This window comes from Hemiscyllium ocellatum, chromosome 5, assembly GCF_020745735.1.
Source record: "Hemiscyllium ocellatum isolate sHemOce1 chromosome 5, sHemOce1.pat.X.cur, whole genome shotgun sequence".
In the NCBI taxonomy this organism is placed as follows: Eukaryota; Metazoa; Chordata; class Chondrichthyes; order Orectolobiformes; family Hemiscylliidae; genus Hemiscyllium; species Hemiscyllium ocellatum.
This window is the reverse complement of record NC_083405.1, coordinates 128,910,564-128,933,175: the sequence shown is the minus strand read 5'-3', so window position 1 is coordinate 128,933,175 and position 22,612 is coordinate 128,910,564. Positions and strand designations below refer to the sequence as shown.

At 42.0% G+C, this 22,612-nt stretch overlaps 1 protein-coding gene across 3 annotated transcripts in view; it reads left to right on the top strand.

Annotated features, from left to right (window-relative positions):
* Nucleotides 1–22,612, top strand: part of nktr (natural killer cell triggering receptor) — a 206,075-nt gene that overhangs the window by 66,888 nt on the left and 116,575 nt on the right. For all 3 annotated transcript variants that reach the window (XM_060825195.1, XM_060825193.1, XM_060825194.1), the window contains exon 2: nt 21,372–21,452. In XM_060825195.1, the coding sequence (XP_060681178.1) occupies nt 21,395–21,452 (58 nt within the window). In that variant the 5' untranslated portion in view covers nt 21,372–21,394. The remainder of the gene's footprint in view (nt 1–21,371; nt 21,453–22,612) is intronic.

The window sequence follows — 22,612 nt, the reverse complement described above, 5'->3', positions numbered from 1 at the left end:
CATCAATCATCTTTGTTACTTCTTCAAAAAACTCAATCAAGTTTGTGAGACATGATTTCCCTGTCCCCTGGCCCTGCTGGCTTGCATTCTAGAATCCTAAAAGAGGTAGTTGCAGAGATTCTGGGTGCATTGGCTGTAATTTTCCAAAAATCTTTTGTATTCTGGACAAGTATCGGAGGATTGGAATTTTTGACAAACTCTCAAACAGATGGATAGAGGAGAACCAGTAGATGTGTTATATTCAGACTTCTAGAAGGTATTTGACAAGGTCCTTCACAAAATATTAAGTCATAATCATGATGATGGAAGTAGTATATTGGCATGGATAGAAAATAGGCTAATAGACAGGAAACCATGACTGAGGATAAGGGGTTCATTTTCAGGTTTGCACCCTGTAACTAGACAGGTTCCACAGGGATCAGTAATGAGACTGCAACTGTTTACACCAGATATTAATGATTTTGGAGTAAGGAAGCCACACTTGCAGGCAACACAAAAATAGGTAGAAAGGCAAGTTGAGAGGGATTCAGAGAGAAATTGATAGGTTAGGTAAGTGAGCAGTATGTTGGCACATTGATGTAATGTGAAAAAATGCAAAGCTGTTCATTTTGGGAGGGAGGGAGAACAAAAGAGAAATACAACAGAAAGCAAAGGAGATTGGGCTAGTCAGGATAGTTGTGCACAGAAAGCTAGCACCCAGATATAGCAGGTAATCAGGCTAATGGAATGTTCACCTTTCCTCCAAAGAGGTTGGAATATAAGAGTAGGGAAGTCTTACTGTTTGAAATACAATGTATTTCAAACAATAAGAACCATGTGCTGGTGGGACCATATCTGAAGTGCTGAGAGTGATTCAGCCCCCTCATTTAAGAAAAGATCTTATTTTGTTTGGAGGTAGTTCAGAGAAGGCTGTCTAGGATGATCCTAGTATGCAGGGATTGCGTTATAGCAAAGGTTAAACAGATTGGGAATCTACTTGAGTTTTGAAGAGTGAGAGGTGATCTAGTTGGAACACATTGGATTCTGAAGGGTTTGACAGGGTAAGTACAGAGAGGACTCCAAGGCATCTAGAATTAGAGAGCATAGTCCCAAAAGTAAGGGGTGCCAATTTAAGACTGAGATGAGGAGGAATTTCTTAAGAGGATTGTGCCATTGGAACTCGTTGCTACAGAGAGCTGTGAAGGCAGAATCCATGTGTATGTCTCAGGCTGAGATAGGTTCTTGATGAGTAGGAGACTCAAGGATTTTGGGCAAAGAGCAGGATAGTGACTATGAGGAGTATTGGATCAGCCATGAAGCTGTTAAATGGTGGAGCAGACTTGAAGAGATGAATGATCTACCCCTGTTACTTTTTCTTCTTAAGATCTTCAGAATTCAAAGGCATGCAATCTTTACCAAGTTCACAAGATGTTTCTGCAAGTTGAGATCTTAGAACTTCTTCCCTGACAGCATACTTGAGTGTACTTACACTGCAGTGGTTCAGGAAGTTGCCCCCACCCACCACCTTTTGAAGGGCAATTAGGATGGATAGTAAATGGGTTTAGCCAGCAATAGCATCACTCTATAAACAATTAAACAAAAATCAAGTTGGCTGTGCAGTTTTAATGAAAATTTATGTTTTAACATTTCTCAATCTAAAATCAAGGATGTGGCGCAATTTGAGTTTACAGTCTGCATTAAACTAGTTAATTGAGAAATAGGAATTATTTAATTATTCATCGTTAATTATTTAATTTGTGTTTTTCAATAGTGAATTTCCCTTAGATCTTGCACCGCATTTGCATTTCCTTATTCTAGTTTCAGCTTTTATAAGATATGTCTTTGGTACATAGACAAAAATAATTTCATGTTGCTTTGTAACTCACTACTGTAAGATAAAGATTTTGGATCTGGTTGTGTCGTGTGAAATGGGAATCTGATTAATGGCACTTTAGTCCTTCAGTGTACTGCCTAGATTGAAACCCAATATCATGATCTTGTATTTGCTGCCATTTCTCCATGTTTGTACAGTACATTCTCATTCTTCCTACACTGCCTCTTGTTTTATCATACATAAATCTCCCAGTGCCAAATCATTCATCACCTCAACTTTCATTTTTTGACTGTGACTTTGTGAAATGTCAGGTAGCTCGGAGCAAATCCGTTCCAGCGATAGAGTTGTGTACTATATAAGGGAACAGGAGTGCATATCCTGTTCTTAACCGGATCCTAGGCTGGATATTTATGCAGGCACTGGTACCATATTTTCATGTTAGAAAAATGTTTAAATGTTTATGTTTTATTAATCCCAGTTCACTTTTTCATTATGGAAGCACAGTGTAGTTCTGAAACAATGTCCTGGTAAAGCAATTTCATTTAATGGCAACAATAAAGAAACTCCCATTCAGTGTGCACAATTATCCTTTATGTCAGCTATTTAACCTGTGTAAATGTTGTATTTTTAATGCGGGTGTGGAGTAAAGACTTTTTGTTCTAAAAAAAAATACTCTTGTCAAGCGACATTTGTAACTCGCCCTAGTGGGTGATAGAGTGAATTCCAACTGACAAGGAGAAGGCTGACATTTCCTTGAACATTTCTCCTTCTGATCTCAATTGTCTTGCAGAAAGACACTCTGCTATGGCTCCAATTCCCTGTGGTTGTTTAAAGTTAAAATCACCTGCTCATCATGTTGTGAAAGCCACATTTAAATGTATTACCGAAATGGACTGTGTGTGTATGGTGAGACAAGTAAGCATCTTGAGACTTCATAATATGAAAAGCAATTGACACTTTAGGTAAAGGTTGAGGCTTAGTTCCACTTTTTTCATATTTTAAGATCTTACCTACCATGGAACAAGTTATTTATTTGCTTTTAAGTCCACATATGCAAAAAGCGCAATATTACTGCGTGTTAAGGATAGTGGCACATGGACTGAAACGGAGTTAACTGGAGCAGAGAATGGGTCATTACAGTCTGTTTGAATCCATTCAGCTTTGAAGTTAAAAGACATAGTTGTATTATGTAATTCAGGGCCAAGTATGATGCAGTTACTAGAATCTACATATTTGCATTGAATGGAATAGTAGATTGATTCATGTAGATTCTGTATTGAATTAGACCTCCAGATATCTCACAAGCGTGTAGAACAACTAGTTTTTACCACATTGATTCAAATTTTTGTTAAAATTGTACCTTACAGCATTGCGGTTCATACTTGCCAGATGTTCTGCAAGCACTCAGCGCCAGTATGCACCAAGTAACTAGCTGTGGAATGTGGAGAGTTGAGGATGCAGAACAACTAGTTTTTAAACACATCGATCATATGTTTGTTAATGTTGTACCTTACTGTGTCATGTTCATCCTTGCCAATGTTCTGCAAGCTCTCAGCTCCTATTCTCTTTAGCCTTCACACTAGAAGTGGACAGCAGTAGACTGTGAACAGCAATTAGGAGTCGGAATCTTTGCATTTTTTTCATTCCTTACGCTTGTGACTGAGATGCTATTAGTTGTCAATTCTTGTGAAATGGCAACAGATTGTGCGATGCGGTATCCTTGCCATTTTGGCTTCGTGGGTAAACACGCACATACCTCCATGTCAGTTTGAGAATCAAAATTCTACTCCAGCTGACAATTCAGCGTGGATTCAAGGGCCTGCTGTCTTTTGGATGAGGCATCAAGTTAAGAATCCATTTTTCCTTTCAGCTGAATCTAAATGATTCAATAGTTTTATTCATAGAAAAGTCTTTGCCAAAGTCTATCCTTCAACCAGCATCCAGGAAATATGAACTAATCAATGTCTCATTTATCAGACTGTAAAATATAGGAGCAGAGATTAGGCCATTCAGCCGATTTGTCTCTGCTCCACCATTCAATCATGGCTGATAAGTTTCTCAACCCCATTCTCCCACTTTCTCCTTGTAACCCTTGATACAAAAAAAACCTATCTATCTCCATCTTAAAAATACCCAATGACCTGGCCTCTACAGCCTTCTGTGGTAATAAATCCCATAAATTCATCACTCTGGCTAAAGAAGTTTCTCCTTATCTCCGTTCTAAAAGACCTTCCTTTTACTCTAAGGCTATGCCCTCGGGTCCTGTCTCTCCTACCAATGGAAGCATCTTCCCAACATCTATTCTGTCCAGACCATTCAGTATTGTGTATGTTTCAATTAGGACCTGCCTCCAAAAACGCCATCAAATGTAGCTGTAGAGTCCTCAAACGTTCCTGTTATGTTAAACCTTTCATTCATGGGATCATAGATCATCGAATCTCTACAATGTAGAAACAGGCCATTCAGTCCAGCATGCCCACACCAACTGTCCAAAGAACATCCCACTCAGACTAGCCCCCCCCACCCTACCTTTTTAACTCTACATTTCCCATAGCTAAATCACCTATCCTACACATCCCTGAACAATATGATTAATTCAGCTTGACCAATTCACCTAACCTGTTCATGTTTGGATTGTGAGGGGGAACAGGAGCACCTGGTGGAAACCCATGCAGACATGGGGAGAGTGCAAACTCCACACAGACAGTCACCCGAAGCTAGAATTGAACTCTGGTTCCTGGCGCTTTGAGGCAGAGCCAATGTACTGCTCCATGATCATTCTGGTGAAACTCCATTGGACCTGCTCCAGAGCCAGTACATCTTTCCTGAGGGATGGGGCTAAAAATTGCTCACAATACTCTAAATGTGGTCTGACTAAAGCTTTATAATAACCTCAGAAGTACATCCCTGATTTTATATTCTAGTCCTTTCAAAGTAAATGCCAACATTGCATTTACCTTCCGAACTATCTACTCATCCTGCAGGTTTACCTTAAGAGAAAACTGGTCTTGACGTTCCAAGTCCATTTGCACTTCAGACTTCTGAATTTTCTTTCCATTTAGAAAATAGACTATGCTTCTATTCTTCCTACCAAAGTGCATGACCTCACACTTTCCCATGTTGTATCTCCTCTTCCATTTTTTTTACCCACTCTCTTAACCTGTCCAAATCCTGCGGTCTCCCCACCTCCTCAGTGCTACCAGTCCCCCTTCCTATCTTTGTATCATCTGTAAACTTAGCCAGAATACCCTCCGTTCCTTCATCTAGATTGTTAATGTTAAAGTGAAAAGTTGTGGTCCCAACACTGAGCCTTGTGTCACCAGCCACCATCTTGAGAAGCACCCTTTTATCCCCACTCTGTGCTTTCTGCCAGACAGCCAATTTGCTATCAAAGCTATTACCTCATCTCTAACACCGTGACACAAAGTACTTAACCAGTTCCTCGAGCATTTCTCTGTGGCCCCTTACTGTTTCTCCATTGCCATTTTCCAGTGGTCCACTGTCCACTTTTGCCTCTCTTCTGCCCTTTTTATATATTTAAAGAAATTCTTGCTGTCTTCTTTAATAATGCTGGATCGGTTCCCCATATATTTAATCTTCTCCCTCCTAATTTCATTTTTCATTGTCCTCTGTGGTCTTTTGTAGGCTTCCCAATCTTCTGGCTTCACACTGCCTTTGGCCATATTGTATGCTTTCTCTTTTGCTTTTATATTACCCTGACTTCCCTTGTTAGCTATGGTTGCCTCATCCTTTTAGTCTGCTTTTTCCTCGAGATGAATTTTTCCTGTCTCCCCCAAATTACTTGCAGAAACTCCTACCATTGCTGTTCCATTTTCTTTTTCTGCTAGGCTCCTCTCCCATTCAACTCTGGTCAGCACCTTTCTCATTGCCTCTGTAATTGCCTTTATTCAACTGTAATACTGTTACATCTGATTGCACCCTCTCCCTCTCAAATTGCAGAGTAATTTCTATCATATTATGGTCACTGCCTCCAGAGGATTCCCTCTTCTTAAGCTTAAGGAAGCTCAAGTCTGTCACACTGCACGACACTAAATCCAGTACTGCCTGTTCCCTTATGGACTCCACCACAAGCTGCTCTATAAAGCCATCTCATAGACATTCCCCAAATTCCTTTTCTTGTAAACCACTACCAACCTGATTTTTCCAGTCCACCTGCATATTAAAATCCCCGTGCCTTTCTTAGATATCTTTCTTGCATACATACCTTTTCTTGCATCACCTGATGTATTCTGTGCCCAAATCTTGATTACTGTTTGGAGGCCTGTACATAACTCCCATTATGTTTTTTTTTAACCTTTTGCGGTTTCTCAACTCTACCCACACAGATTCTACATCATCTGACCTTACTTTATTTTCTTGCTATTGGTTTAATTTCATTCCTTACCAATAAGGCAACCTTTTTCTCTCTCCTTCCCCCTCAAACCTGCCTGTCTTTTCAATGTATGTCCTTGAATATTTAGCTCCTAGTCCTGATCTCCTTGCATCCATGTCTCCGGTGCACGCCATATCATACATGCCAATTTCAATCTGCACCACAGAATCATATATTGATTATATTCAGACAAAAGCAAGCTACTGTGAATGATAGAAATCTGAAATAAAAACAGAAAATGCCAGAGAAGGTTGGCAAATCTGGTAGAGATGCTGCTAGACCTGCTGAGTTTCTCCAGCACATTCTGTTTTTATTATCTTATTTCTGTTTGTGGGACCTTACTGCATGAATATGCTGTTTGCATTCCATACATTGACTACAATACAAAAGAATGTAATGAACTAGTAGACCTCCAGAACACCCTGGTCCACTCCTGACACCTCCCAACAGTCCCATGGCACCTTCCTTTGCATTCCCAGAAGGTGTAACACCTGCCCATTTACATCTTCCATCCTCACTATCAAGGCCTCAGACAAACCTTCCAGGTGAAGCAGCAGTTTATTTGAACTTCACTCAGTCTAGTCCATTATATTTGCTGCTCACAATATAGGCCCGTCTACATTGGGAATACTGAACAAATACTGGACTAGCACTTCATGGAGCACCTGTATTCTGTCTCCAAAAATGACCCTAAGCTTCCTGATACCTGCCACTTCAACACCTTCCGGAGCAAACGTTTTTGTCTCGGGCCTGTTGTAGTGAGGCTCAGTGCAAGCTGGAAGTACAGCATCTCGTGTTCTGCAGCCTTTAGGATTCAGTATTGATTTCAATTATTTTAGGGCCTGAACATCTTGTTCTATGTCCTTCACCCACCTCCACATCCTTGGCCCTGTCATCATATGAGCTGCTTTCAGCATGCCCAACTCATTTTCACCTACTCATACAGTCCCCATTATCAGCTCTTCTTTTTCCTTGGCTTACCATTACTAATTCCCTTGTTGACCTACCTATCTTTCTCTCCCTCTGGGCTCTGTCTTCAATTTCACATCCCCAACCCACCATGTCGTCTTCATGTATACTAGCCTTTCCTTGCTCCTATCAGTTCTGAAGAAGGGTATGTAGACTTAAAACATTAACTCTGCTTTCTCTCCACAGTACTGCTGAGTTTCACCAGTTTCTGGTTTTGTTAATGAACTAAGTGTTTTGAGGTTACTTTTGATCATGAAAGGAGCTGCATAAGTGTAAGTCTTCTACTTCCATATGTTGCTTCATTTGTATCTCCATGTGGAAAATGAGAGATACAAGTTACTTTCATTTTAGGAGACAGTGAGGTCAGCAGATGCTGGAAACTCACAGCAAGTCAGGCAGCATCTGAGGAGGAGGAAAACCGACCTATCAGGCTGGAGCCCAATGAATTCCTGATGAAAGGCCCTGGCCTGAAATGCCGATTTTCTTAGGTTCATTTTAGTTTGTCCTGTGAATTGTGCTTGTCATTTAGCCAAGTTGAATGGACAGGGTAGAGTAATATATGGTTTAACACTGCTGGTCATTCTGACCTTGTTCTGCATAAAACCACTGTGTGCAGTAGCAAAATAGTAACAATTTTATTTTCACATGTACTTGAAATTAGTGGGAAATTGACTAGAGAAAGATTCTAATTGGAAAATGTGTTCAGGTAACTGCAGCTGACAACCATTTATGATTTTGAAAGATGCAGTTAACAGAAACCATTGAAAGCTTTTTTTTAAGAAAGGCATCTCAAAGATTAGTATAAATGACTGTAAAATGATAGCAAAACATCTTCACAACTTTATTTTTGGGCCTAAGGAAGTGCAGAGTATTCAGTTGGAAACATAACAGAAACATTCAAGCGATCTTTACAGTGCAGAAGGCCATTTGTCCTGTTGTGTCTGTACCAACTTTGAGTAATTCAACTAGTGCCATTTCCCCGTTTTCACACCATGCACATTCTTTTCCATGATTCCATTTTTGCAATTAAAGGACTAGTGTAAGGTTGACCAGAATTGCCACCCTTGTGAAGAACAGCTAGTTTGTGGGTGGCACGGTGGCACAGCAGTTAGCACTGTTGCCTCACAGCGCTAGAGACAGCGCTCACAGCGTCTCAGGCAACTGTCTGTGTGGAGTTTGCACATTCTCCCAATGTCTGGCTGGCTTTCCTCCGGGTGCTCCGGTTTCCTCCCACAATCCGAAAGTGTGCAGGTTAAGTGAATTGGCCATGCTAAATTGCCCATAGTGTTTTTTGTGAAGGGGTAAATGTAGGGTCTGGGTGGGTTGCGCTTCGGTGGTCGGTGTGGACTTGTTGGGCCGAAGGGCCTGTTTCCACACTGTAAGTTATCTAACTGAGCAGTTTTAAAAGAAAAAATGTTTTGGTTGCTCAGGAGAAGCTTTGAAACCCTCAAGGCACTGCAATACAAAAGTTACTGAAGGAATGCTACTATTTGGAGTGAAAAACACAAAAATGCAAGTACTGCAGAGAACTGCTAAAAAAGGGAAAATTACTGGACTGCTCCTTCAGAGATCCAGTAGAGGCATGTTGGACCAAATGGCCTCCGGTGCCTTGTGATTCTATGTTGGAAATTGCAAGTAAATACTGGAAAGGTGGCAACCTTCCATCTCCCAGGATAATGGTTTGGGATGTGGTGGTAAAATGTGTGTTGCACATCACCTGGTGTGGCTCAGGTGTCCCACTGTGACAGAGCACGCACCATTGTATTTGCTACGAAGGAAGACAGTACGCAGGTGCTTGATTTCTCTGGGCTCCTCTTCTCTGGCATCTGAGCTTTTAATTTTCTGTGCCCTTCCAGGCAATTGATCAGGTTTTATCTGTGGAGAGAACAGACAGGTTAATATTTCAGTTGTGGACATGTATATGAAACAGAAATGTCTGCCTGTCTTCACTGATGCTGGTTAACCTACATGTTTACAGCATTTTGCATTTTCTAATGGACTCTGAAAACTAAGACAGCAATCTGATCTTGTTCACCATTTCTCCATCCCATTTGGTTTCCCTAAATCAATTCATGTTCTGCATTGCAATTAGATGCCTGTTGACTGAGAGGGAGAGAGACTGTAGACTTACTCCTGTCAGATGAGAAAATATGCTTTGCAAGCATGAAATTGGATGCAATGTAGATTGCTTCAAATCTATTGCCTAAAGTAAGAATGTTGTATTTTATGTCTGAAAGATAGCAGTAAATCATCAGTTGTCCCAGAAATCTTGTTGGTTCAGCCTTCAGCATTTTCAGTATCTTGCCTGCGTTAATGACAGTATGGCTCCCATACCTACTAAGGCCACAGCTTAGCAAATAATTTATCTAAGTTTGTAATTGTCTACATGTTATTGTGGGAGCAGTCTTGAGGGTATAGGCCTAGTCTAATCTGGTATTTAAAAAATTGGTGAATGATTTGATTTAAACATAAAATCTTTAGGAAGCTTCACCATGGATTCTTTATGGATATTCCCAGGCTGGAAAGACAAAGACCAGGGTCACAGACTCAGAATAAGGAATTGTCCATTTAGGATTGAGAGGGAATAGAAAGTTCTTTCAAAAAGTTGTACCTTTTAAAGTTTCCTACCATAGAAAGCCGTGAATGCTGAGACATTGAGGATATTCAAGGCAGACACCAATAGCGTTTTGAGGACTGAAAGCTTTTAGTGATATGTTGGTGTGATGAGGAGGGAGTTGAATGGTAAAGAATGGAATTGACGATGGCATCAACATCTGGACTATTAGAGGCACAGAGTTAACATTCTGAGGACATGAATTCGGATTTCTCGTGGCAGTTGGTGGAATTTAAATTTAATTAATAATTCTAAGATGTAAAGCTCATTTCAGTAATCGTGACCATGAAACTACCATCGATTGTTGTAAAACTCAGCTAGTTCATTAAATGGCCTTCCAGGATGGAAACCTACCATCTTTACCCATTTGACCTATAACATTTGGGTTTGACTCTTCACAACTGTCTAAGATGGTGAAACAGCCACACAATTTTGATATAACCTGCATTCCATAAAAGTGTTTTTTTAAAAGACAGACTAAAGGGAGGTGGTGGCCTAGCAGTATCATCACTAGATAATTAATTCAGATGCCCAGGTAAAGTTCCACCGTGCCAGTATTCAGTTCAGAAAAAATTCAATAAATTGAAATCGGAATTGAATAAATTCAAAAAAATTGAACTCAATGTAAGTCTGGAATTAAGTAAGGACCATTTTAACTGCCATTGTCAGGGCCAAACCCCTATGATTCACTACTGATGTCTAAGCAAGGAAATTTGCCATCCTTACCTGGTCTGGCCTGCAGGTGACTTCAGACCCACAACAATATATTTTACTCTTACTGCCCTCCAGTCGAGCCAGTAAGCCCACACGTGTGAATTAATTTTTTTTTTAAATGGCCTACTCCTTTAATTTGCGTTCTTGCATTCTTTTATGCCAATATTTTGTAATCTGACATTTCTACGAGTGCTTTCGTAGTCAGCTAACGTTGGTTTACTTTTGAAATTAGTTTCCATTTCTGATTCCATTGGCATATGTTTTTGCCCGAGGATATCATAGATATCCTTGTGCTCATATCACATACAAGGTATATCATTCCCATTTTGTGTTTATAGAGACAATTTCTCCAAAAGAAACTGATTGTGAATTGCTCCATTCTTGATTGTGGAATTGTGTGATTTTAGTTGGAAAGAGATGCTTTACTCGAGTAAGTAGTGACTTGAATGAGGTTCAATGAATTATAGAATTATTTTTCCTTGGAGTTTGCTTTCTTTCATGGGATTTAGGCATCACTGACTGGGCCATTATTTAATGCCCATCTCCAATATGTTGGATGGTCTGCTACTTTCTTGAACCACTGAAATCCTTGGCTGTTGGTGACCCACGGTGCTGGTACATTCCGACTGTGTGTCTCTCTCTCTCTCTCTCTCTCTCTCTCTCTCTCTCTCTCTCTCTCTCTCTCTCTGTGCCCCTCTCTCTCTCTCTGTGCCCCTCTCTCTCTCTGTGCCTCTCTCTCTCTCTCTCTCTCTCTCTCTCTCTCTCTCTCTCTCTGTGCCCTCTCTCTCTCTCTCTCTCTCTCTCTCTCTCTCTCTCTCTCTCTCTCTCTCTCTCTCTGTGCCCCCTCTCTCTCTCTGTGCCCCCCCTCTCTCTCTCTCTGTGCCCCCCTCTCTCTCTCTCTCTGTCTGTCTGTCTCTCTCTCTCTCTCTCTCTCTCTCTCTCTGTGCCCCTCTCTCTCTCTCTCTCTGTGCCCCTCTCTCTCTCTCTCTCTCTCTCTCTGTGTCCCCTCTCTCTCTGTGTGTCTCTCTCTCTGTGCCTCTCTCTCTCTCTCTCTGTGCCTCTCTCTCTCTCTCTCTCTGTCTCTCTCTCTCTGTGTCTCTCTCTCTCTGTGCCTCTCTCTCTCTCTCTCTCTCTCTGCCTCTCTCTCTGTGTCTGTCTCTCTCTCTCTCTCTCTCTCTCTCTCTGTGTCTGTGTCTCTCTCTCTCTCTCTCTCTCTCTCTCTCTCTGTGCCTCTCTCTCTCTCTCTCTCTCTCTCTCTCTCTGCCTCTCTCTCTCTGCCTCTCTCTCTCTCTCTCTCTCTGCCTCTCTCTCTCTCTCTCTCTCTGCCTCTCTCTCTCTCTCTGTGCCTCTCTCTGCCTCTCTCTCTCTCTCTCTGTCACTAAGTGTACAGATGCCAGCTTTAATTGGGAAATTTATTCTGGTCATTTTAAGTTGCACTTTATAAACTGATGAAAGGAATGGCGCTATAATTGCTATTTATTTCTGAAGGGATTGAGTCCTGATTTTAGATTACAACATAGAAAAATACAGCACAGTACAGGCCCTTCGGCCCTCGATGTTGCACCGATCCAAGCCCACCTAACCTACACTAGCCCACTATCCTCCATATGCCTATCCAATGCCCGTTTAAATGCCCATAACGAGGGAGAGTCCACCACTATTACTGGCAGGGCATTCCATGAACTCACGACTCGCTGAGTAAAGAATCTACCCCTAACATCAGTCCTATACCTACCACCCCTTAATTTAAAGCTGTGCCCCCTCGTAATATCTGATTCCATACATGGAAAAAGGTTCTCATGGTCAACCCTATCTAAACCCCTAATCATCATGTACACCTCTATCAAGTCGCCCCTAAACCTTCTTTTCTCCAATGAAAACAGCCGCAAGTGCCTCAGCCTTTCCTCATACGATCTTCCTACCATACCAGGCAACATCCTGGTAAACCTCCTCTGCACCCGTTCCAGTGCCTCCACATCCTTCCTATAGTATGGCGACCAAAACTGCACACAATATTCCAGATGCGGCCGCACCAGAGTCTTATACAACTGCAACATGACCTCAGGACTCCGGAACTCAATTCCTCTACCAATAAAAGCCAGTACGCCATATGCCGCCTTCACAGCACTATTTACCTGGGTGGCAACTTTCAGAGATCTGTGTACATGGACACCAAGATCCCTCTGCTCATCCACACTACCAAGTATCCAACCATTAGCCCAGTACTCCATCTTCTTGTTACTCTTACCAAAGTGAATCACCTCCCACTTACCTACATTGAACTCCATTTGCCACCTTTCTGCCCAGCTCTGCAGCTTATCTATATCCCGCTGTAACCTGCCACATCCTTCCTCACTGTCAACAACTCCACCGACTTTCGTATCATCTGCAAACTTGCTAACCCAACCTTCTAGCCCCTCCTCCGGGTCATTTATAAAAATGACAAACAGCAATGGTCCCAAAACAGATCCTTGCGGAACACCGCTAGTAACTGCACTCCAAGATGAACCTTTACCGTCAACTACTACCCTCTCTTCTTCCAGCCAGCCAATTCCTAATCCAAACCTCCAACTCACCCTCAATGCCATACCTCTGTACTTTTTGCAGCAGCCTACCATGGGGAACCTTATCAAATGCCTTACTAAAATCCATATACACCACATCTACCGCTTTACCCTCGTCCACCTCCTTAGTCACCTTCTCAAGAATTCAATAAGGTTTGTGAGGCACGACCTGCCCTTCATAAAACCATGCTGACTATCCTTGATCACATTATTCCTATCCAGATGTTCATAAATCCTACCCCTTACAATTCTCTCTAAGACTTTGCCCACAACAGAGGTAAGATTCACCGGCCTATAGTTTTGGCTATCCCTACTCCCCTTGAACAAGGGAACCACATTTGCTATCCTCCAGTCTTCTGGCACTATTCCTGTAGACAACGAGGACATGAAAATTAAGGCCAATGGCTCTGCAATCTTTTCCCTTGCTTCCCAGAGAATCCTAGGATAAATGCCATCAGGCCCAGGGGACTTATCTATTTTCACCCTTTCCAGAATTTCCAACACCTCTTCCCTACATACCTCAAAGCCATTCTCACCATGGATTGAATTTGTTTCATGTCTGTTTGCTGCATTAACTTTTTATTGTGTTTGTACTATTTTCTGCTTCAGAGCAGGCCATGTCTTGTTCATAATCGCGAACAATCCTGAAAAATATATTCAAGTTACTCACTACTGGGTGAACACAAAACATTTTTTTTAGGTATAATTTTTGAACTTCCTAAAGTGTAATGCCCAGAAACTGTGGAATTTTAACAATAAATGATTTTAAAGTTAAAGGAAACGAGGGATGAGATTGGTGTAAATTAGGGTGGAGCTGCAACAGGATGTAGCGAATGTGATGCTTTCACAACAATGTTGGGAAAAGTTCCTTGTGATCCAGAAGGTTGAGAAGTTCAATTAATTTTGCTGCTCCTTAGTTGCAACAACATCTAACATTGCACAGAAAAGACTGTAACACAGAACATTCAGTCATTCAACTTGTCAGCTGAGTTATTAAATAATTCTTGCATATTTCGAGTAAGCATTGTCTTCTCTCCTCTATCTCCATTTCTCTGGTCTACACATTAAAAGAGCATATTAAAACATGTCAAGGCATTTCATAACACTAAAACATATATGTATTTCTCTCACATTCTCCCTCTTCCTGTCTTCAACTGCCCCCCCCCACCCCGACACCTCAATCCTCTCAAATTCACTGCCCTCTCCCTTTCTTGCTCTGCCTCTGATCTTCACTCTTCCTTTCCCACCCCTGCCATCTTCAGTATCTGTTTATCTTTATTCTCTTGGACCCTTCCAGGATGATAATGCAGTTGTACAGCTTTCTGCTTTTGGCTTTATGATAACATTTATTATCTTCAATGTACATTTTGGTTTATAATCTGCCAATTTGTGTGGTATGGATTTGGTTTTGTATCTACTGTGCAGCTGGGTTAAAGTTGGCAGCACAAGGTGTACATTTTAACACTAGGAGTAGCAGAGTCAGCACAATTGCAGTTTTAAGCCTGCATTCATGTGGAAGCACTTCAACATGAGTTCAAAACTCAAATTTTATAACTGTACTTTGACAGTATACTCCTTGAGTATGGCAACCTTTTGTTTAAGTGCAAGCAAAGCAAAAATTGAGTGGTAGTAACTTTACAGTAAAATTGAATCTAATGCTCCAACTGGTTAATGCAATGTTTGTGAAACCATTTTGTAAATGTTTCGAAGTACTTGTTTTTATCTACATGTGCATTGTATCTTATATAAATGCTGTAACAAGCAAAGGCTTCATCAGACTTTCTGATATAGATATATCTTCTTATTGGTTATCGTCCAAGTTATCAATGTGTTGTCATATTGGAAATAAGCACAAGGGGAGGATCTTCAGCTCATTAAATGACTGGTCATCTGCCAGTAACAGTTCTTTATAAATGCTTGATTTTTCCCTCAAGCCATTCACTTTGTCGCAGCACTGGCGAGTGCGGAGTGGATGCTTATTGACTCCAGAGTTGTACGTGAAGCCCGGGAAGAAGATAAAGATTGAAGTTGGAGCTCACTGAGGCAGATGAAGATTGGCATTGATAGCCCACTGTGGTGCCTGAGTCAAATATGTATGTTCCTGAAGGCATAATGTTGATGGCACTTTGTTCAATAGTTAGTGCCATCTGAGCCCTCAATCACTGGAACACTGCATGTTACATTGATTCATTTTAAAGGGTTTGATGAAATTATTTTAAGCTGAGTAAGTTTTCTTTTCTGTTATGCTGCATTTGACTGCTAGTTTTTTCTTTAAGTCAGTGCTCTCCAGAGTTGTAAAGAATAATTTTGTGACTAAAGTAGAAATAGTTTGTGTGCAATGCTCTCAGATCATTGTTACCTGTGCATTAAAGGCGACAGAAACCATAATGAACCTCTTAAGTTTGCAGAGGTTCCAAATAAAGATTTGGGTGGAATTGTAGTCTAAGAATTATGTTCAGAATCGAAGTCCAACTGTAATAAATTCTCTCTCCTCTTGGAGGGGTAGGTAATTCAACCACCACGAGAAAACGGAATTTTTAAAAAATGTGTGTTATCCTCACTTTTCATTTTACTTGAGCTTGCTTTTAAGTTTACTTTCCATAAGACCTACCCATTGCTGATGAGCATCTCTCTCTCTCTTTCTCTCTCTCTCTCTCTCTCTCTCTCTTTTTCTTATAAAGAAATGAACAAAAGTTTCTGTAAAAAGGTTTTTTTTAGAAAGTGAAAACTGCTGTTGAACATGTGAGGGCAATTTGTGTCACAAGTTAGAAGATGGAAGCAAACTCGCCAGTTTATTTACTCACCAGTTTTTTACAATGAACATTGGAAATCAAGGGTTCTGTGTGTTTTTACTCCCTGTATGGGACTTTGAGCAGTGCTTTTCTGAGAAGTGTCATGCATAAGAAATGGTATTTAGTAATCTGCTTTTCTTTGTTTAGTCCCCTGTCCCTGCTAAATATTTGTTCAAATGTATGAGACAAAGTTATAAATTGCTGCTTGATTGCAATAGCAGATGTCTGGGGTCACACCAGCTTGTTAATTCTTTCTGTAGTTGCTTTCTCTTTGCATGTCTATATGTTTGATAAAAGTAGACACATTAAATCCCCTAAATTATGAATAATTTAGATGTTTTTGCCACTCAGTGCTCTAAAACGATCTGTTGCTTTTGTGATGTGTCCATAAAATGATTGGCATGATGAGGATTTCTTTTTTCTGTAATGATTAGATTACTTACAGTATGGAAACAGGCCCTTTGGCCCAACAAGTCCACACCGACCCTCCGAAGAGCAACCCACCCAGACCCATTCCCCTACATTTACCCCTTCACCAAACAGTACAGGCAATTTAGCATGGCCAATTCACCTAACCAGCACACTTTTGGACTGTGAGGAAACCCACACAGACACGGGGAGAATGTGCAGACTCCACACAGATGCCTGAGGCAGGAAGTGAACCTGGGTCTCTGGTGCTGTGAGGCAGCAGTGGTAACCACTGTACCAACCACTGTGCCACCGTGCTGTCAGTACCATTTAGTATCTGCTGAACATCCCATGGGGAAGCAGAAGAAATGGCACCCATTGAAGAATCTTAGAGTTTCTGGTCTTTTGTGCTGAGGTATTAGGAATAGAATTTGAACCTACAACTTTTTAGGCAGTTGCTTGACTCGTCTGTGGGATAGCTCTCCCAATTTGACAGAATCCTCCAGATGTCAGTGAGGAGTACTTTGTAGAGTTGACCAGGCTGGATGGGCTTGCTGTTGTCATTTCAAGTGCTTAGTTTGATGCTGTGTGGTCCATCTGGTTTAATTACTCGTTTTAGACTTTTTGTAGTGATTTGATACAACTAATTGGTTTGTTAGGCCATGTCAGAGGACAGATAAGGATGTTGTGAAACTTTGAAAGGTTCAGAAAGGATTTGCAAGGACGTTGCCAGGGTTGGAGGATTTGAGTCACTGGGAGAGGTTGAATAGACAAGGTCTGTTTTCCCTGGAGCATCGGAATTTGAGGGATGGCCGTTATAGAGGTTTATAAAATCATGAGGGGCATGGATAGGGTAAATAGACAAGGTCTTTGCCTGGGGTGGGGGAGTCCAGAACTAAAGGGCATAAGTTTATGGTGAGAGGGGGAAAATATAAAAGAGACCTAGGGGGCAACTTTTTCACGCAGAGGGTGGTGTATGTGTGGAATGGACTGCCAGAGGAACTCATGGAGGCTGGTACAATTACAGCATTTAAGTCATATGGATGGGTATATGAAGAGGAAGGGTTTGGACGGATATGGGCCGGGTGCTGGTAGATGGGACTAGATTGGATTAAGATATCTGGTCGTCTCCCTATACACGTCGATCCGCCATGACAAAGGTCTCCACGCCCTCAGTTGTTTCTTCTCTCGCTGTCCCAACCAGTATCCTTCCACTGACACCCTCGTCCGCCTGGCTGAACTGGTCCTTACCCTCAACAACTTTTCCTTCCAATCCTCCCACTTCCCACGGGCACCCACATGGGACCCAGCTATGCCTGTCTGCTTGTCGGATATGTGGAACAGTCCTTCTTCCACAGTTACACCACCCTCCACCTGTTTCTCTGCTACATCGATGACTGTATTGGCACCACCTTGTGGTCCCACAAGGAAGTTGAACAGTTCAGCAACTTTACCAACACCTTCTACCCCATCCTCAAATTCACCTGGACCATCTCAGAAACCTCCCTCCCTTTCCTGGACCTCTCCATCACAGTATCTAGCGACCAACCACTCATATACTATAAGCCCACTCACTCCCACGGCTACCTAGACGACACCTCCTCCACCCTACCTCCTGTAAACATGCTATTGCTTATTCCCTATTCCTCTGCCTCTGCTGCGTCTGTTCCCAGAATGACCAATTCCACCTCAAAGTCCCAGATGGTTGCCTTCTTCCATGATCACAACTTCCCTTCCTGCGTGATTGACAATGCCCTCCAGTGTACTTCCTCCACTTCATGCACCACCACCATTGAACCCCCCCCTCCCAATTCAACAAGGACTGAATCCCTCTCCCCTGCCCAACCCTGTCCTCACCTTCCACCCCATCAACCGCTGCATACAGCACATCATCCTCCGCCACTTCCACCACCTCCAAACGGACCCCACCACCAGAAATATATTTCCTTCCCCACCCCCTATCAGCGTTCCAAAAAGACCATTCCCTCCGCGACACCCTCATCAGGTCCATACGCCCCCACCAGCCCACACCCCACTTCTGGAACTTTTCCCTACCACTGCGGGAAGTGTAAAACCTGTGCCCACAGCAATCTCCTCACCTCTGCCCAAAGTCCCAAGGGATCCTTCCTCATCAGTCAGAAATTTACCTGTACCTCTGCCAATGTCATCTCCTGCATCCGTTGCACCTGGTGTGTCCTCTACATCGGCGAGACAGGATGCCTTCTTGCGGTTCGTTTCAGGGAACATCTCTGGAACACCCACACTCACCAACCCCACCGCCCTATGGCTGAACACTTCAACAGCGGCCCCCCCCCTTCCCACTCTGTCAAGGATATGCAGGTCCAGGGTGTCCTCCATCACCAAACCGTTACCACCTGACGCCTGGAGGAGGAATGCCTCATAGTCCGCCTTGGGACTCTGCAACCACACGGAATAGATGTGGATTTCAACAGCTTCCTCAGTTTACACCCCCACCCCCCCCCACATTATCCCAGTCCCAAGCCTCCAGACCTGTCCATCACTCCCCCATCTCCTTCACCAACCTATCGCTTTCTCAGCTACCTTTCCCCACACCCCACCTCCTCCCATTTATCTCTCAGCTCCAACCCACAAACCTCATTCCTGATAAAGGGCTTATGCCCGAAGCGTCGATCCTCCTGCTCCTCAGACACTCCCTGACCTGCTGTGCTTTTCCAGCACTACGCTCTCGACCCTGACCTCCAGCATATGCAGTCCTCACTTTTTCTCCTGGGATATCTGGTCAGCATGGATGAGGTGGACTGATGGGTCTGTTTTTGTACTGTACATCTTTATGACTGTACGACTAAGAGTCACAAGTAGTCCAGATCAGGTAAGGAGGCAGATTTATTTCTCTAATGAACCAGATGGGTTCCTATGATGTATCTTGTATTCCAGTTTCACCAATTACCATGAAGGGATTAGAAGGGATGGTCTCAACATTAGTCAGGGCTCTGATTACTAGACCAGTGGCATTTCCTCTACGTCACTGCCTCCTCAAATGTCTCTGTTCCTCAGCATGTGCTGTATCAAATCTTTTCATTTGTGCGTTGTGAACTCGAATACAAATCAGGTTTAATCGAGCCACCCTCATGAACTTTGCTCCCGTTATTCTAAAGAACTTTATGGTGTTGGTTGTTTGGTAAGGGTTGGAAACAGTTAAGTGTGTGACAAGAAGATGTTGCCTTGTTTGGTCTGTACATTCTTTCAAGCTTGGACATAAAATTAGTCCCATCTTGAGAGAAACCTATGCTTGGCTCAGGTCCTATTTCACATGTTTTGTTCAGGTCATTGTTAATCAGCCTACATTGTACAGTGTACAGGCCTGATTCTTTGGAATGCAAAACTCAAAGCTCAGAAGGTCTATACCAAATAGTGCACTTAACTGTTTACTATATTTCTCAAATTCTGGTTGTGTAGCTTTTATTTTCTTTCTACCCAGTTTCCTCAATGTAGATGCTTTTAAAAGGATTACATTGCAAAAATATTCTTATTATATTGGATGAATCCTTTTATCGCAGTACTTCCACTAGAGGTGCTATATAATTGTAGTGGAGAAAGTGAGGACTGCAGATGCTGGAGATCAGAGCTGAAAATGTGTTACTGGAAAAGCGCAGCAGGTCAGGCAGCATCCAAAGAGCAGGAGAATTGACATTTCAGGCATGAGCCCTTCTTCAGGAATCATTCCTGAAGAAGTGCTCCTGCCTGAAACGTCGATTCTCCTGCTCTTTGGATGCTGCCTGACCTGCTGCACATTTTCAGCTCTGTATAATTGTAGCCAGGTTGCAGTGGTGTCAAGGGCATCTCAGGGAAGATTTCTGTTGGCTACTTAGAAATGCGGTGCTACAGTAAGCAAACATATCTGGTTATTTTCTCTGTCCTTTGCAGTTGTCCAATTACATATCCATACAGTATGGATGGGCATGATACGTAAGCACTGGATCGGGTTCAGTTGTCTTAACATATTTTTAAGACTGTACTTCACTGTGGACTTGTCTAAGTTGATGATGTGGTTTTCATAGTGTTGCCTTTGCTATAGCAACACAGTTGGTATTTTCATCTCAATTGTGTCTTATCATTGGCACATTACACATGGCACAACGGTATTGTACAAAGAACATACCCCTAAGAGGGTGCAGGGCAGAAACAGAAAACATGCATGGCTTTCTTTTCAGTAATGCTGCAGGCCAATGGTTCCTACTCAGGGACAGTTCTTCCAATGCGCTTCATGTAGTAAAATTCTAACCCCATTTTTGGAAATCTACTGTATAAGTTTGCAACACATAAGACACGAGATCTTTCCACACTCAGTGCAAAAGCAAGTTATGGTGCACGGGGGCTGGTTCTCTTGTAGTCCCAGGTACCAGTACAAAAATAATTTGTCAGCTTTGCAATTTGGTGCAGCTCAGTGAAAAAACTTGTAAATCTCCTTGGAAGCTTTTAGTGGCTGCTTATTTCATAGGAATGAATTTATGAAAACGTGAGTAATACCCAAAGGGAGCAGAGCATTGTTTACTGTAGTCTGTTTCAATATGTTTGAAATAAACTGCTTCCTATTTCTAACTATTCTGCAGATTTTATGAAATATTTTTAAACCTGATTTCACTTTTTATGTAGGTTTTATAATTATAATAAAAATTGTGCTGTATTTCTGAGGTTTTTTTTCCTTCAGTTTTTTTTTGCCAGTTCTTTACTAGTCTGCTTTAATTACAGAGCATTGTCTTGAAGTGTTTGTTTAATAGGCTGGTAGGGGCGCTATTTGAAACAGATGAGTTTGCATATGTAAATTTAAATCTCTCAAGCTCTCGCAGAGTTGTATGTTCATTCCCCATCCCCACCTCCTTTTGAGCAGTTCATTCATATGCTGCCAGGCATGAGCATAAAGAGAAGGGGATGTGTTGCCTTTGCTTGCATCAGAATTGGTTCAGCAAAAAGGTGGGGGTGGTGAGGATGGGGAGCAATGGGAAAGAGAATAGATGCTTGTAGGGCTTCACTTGAAGGCCTCATTTTATAGCAAAGCAGCTTTGAGTTTCAGATTGGATATCAATACTACAATCTTGCCAACCTGCTCTTTGTTCTGACCTAGGTGTACACAGAGTGTATACCGTGATGGGGGTGAAGAACCGCCCGCAATGCTACTTTGATGTGGAAATAAACAGGGCTCCAGGTAAGACTCTCACTTCCTCTATGTTCAGTAAATATTTATAATTTTGGTGAACGTAGCATTATCTGTGGAACATAATTTTTTAGTATAAAAAATTCTGCGAATGATCCTTGCATTACTTCTTATGATGCTGTTGTGTTAAATACTTTATAAATTTCTGTTGACACTTGGGTTGATACTTGAATTGAAAGCTGTATTTTTTTATACCCTGAGGGTAATTTGTTGAAGCCCACCTCTCGCTCTCTCTTCCCACGTCGTCTCCCCGCACCAGTGAATATATCAAAGCATATTTAGCTTTTGTTGAATGTTTGTATTAACTTTAACACTCGAGTGTGCAATTATTTAACCACTTGTATTCCTTCTGTTTTAGAGAATGGTAGTTATCTTTAATATTCCATTGTTCAGAATGTGAATCCTGGTGTTTAACATATGATTCCTTCCTCCTGCATGTCCCATCCCCCAGTATCATCACTGAATCTGGAACTGTCAACTCCTGATACCTTCACAAACCTGCAACTGAACGTCAGGTGAACGCAGAAGTAACCGGTAGGCAAGGGAAGGGCTTATGAACTGACTTTGCCTACCGTTCCAATAAACCTGCAGCAGTTCAAAACCAGGCTGTTTTAATTTCTGTTGTGAGCTGAAGGTACTGCTGCTTCAGTCCTGAATCACATTTTTATTCCAATGACTTTGTTAACCAGATGCTCCCCTGAGGAAAGGAAGAAAGCAGAAATATAATCATGGCAAAAATTGAGATGTCAAATCTAGTCCTGATTTATGAACATATGAGGCAAAGCTGGAATCGGAAATGTGCTTCTTTCAGAAAATTAATTTTTGCTCCAAATTTTCATTTGAAAAATGCTATAGGATTGTATTGGAAGGCTGCCTTATAACTGCAGAGAGCACAGTTACCTTCCCCCAGTTGTATGTAAAGCATTGGAATGTCGAGGATTAGCTTTGGACGGTCATGTGAATAGCTCTATCCGTGCATTATTTGTGCAGTATTTGCAGCATTTTTCTCTGTATCCTCCCTGAATGGCAATGGTTACAGCTCTAAGCTCACCAGAAATTTTGCTCTACCTTGTACAAATGTTCATTCATTGACTGAAACCAATACGCCAACAGTCTATATCTGCCCCCCCCACCCATGGACAAGCCTTGAT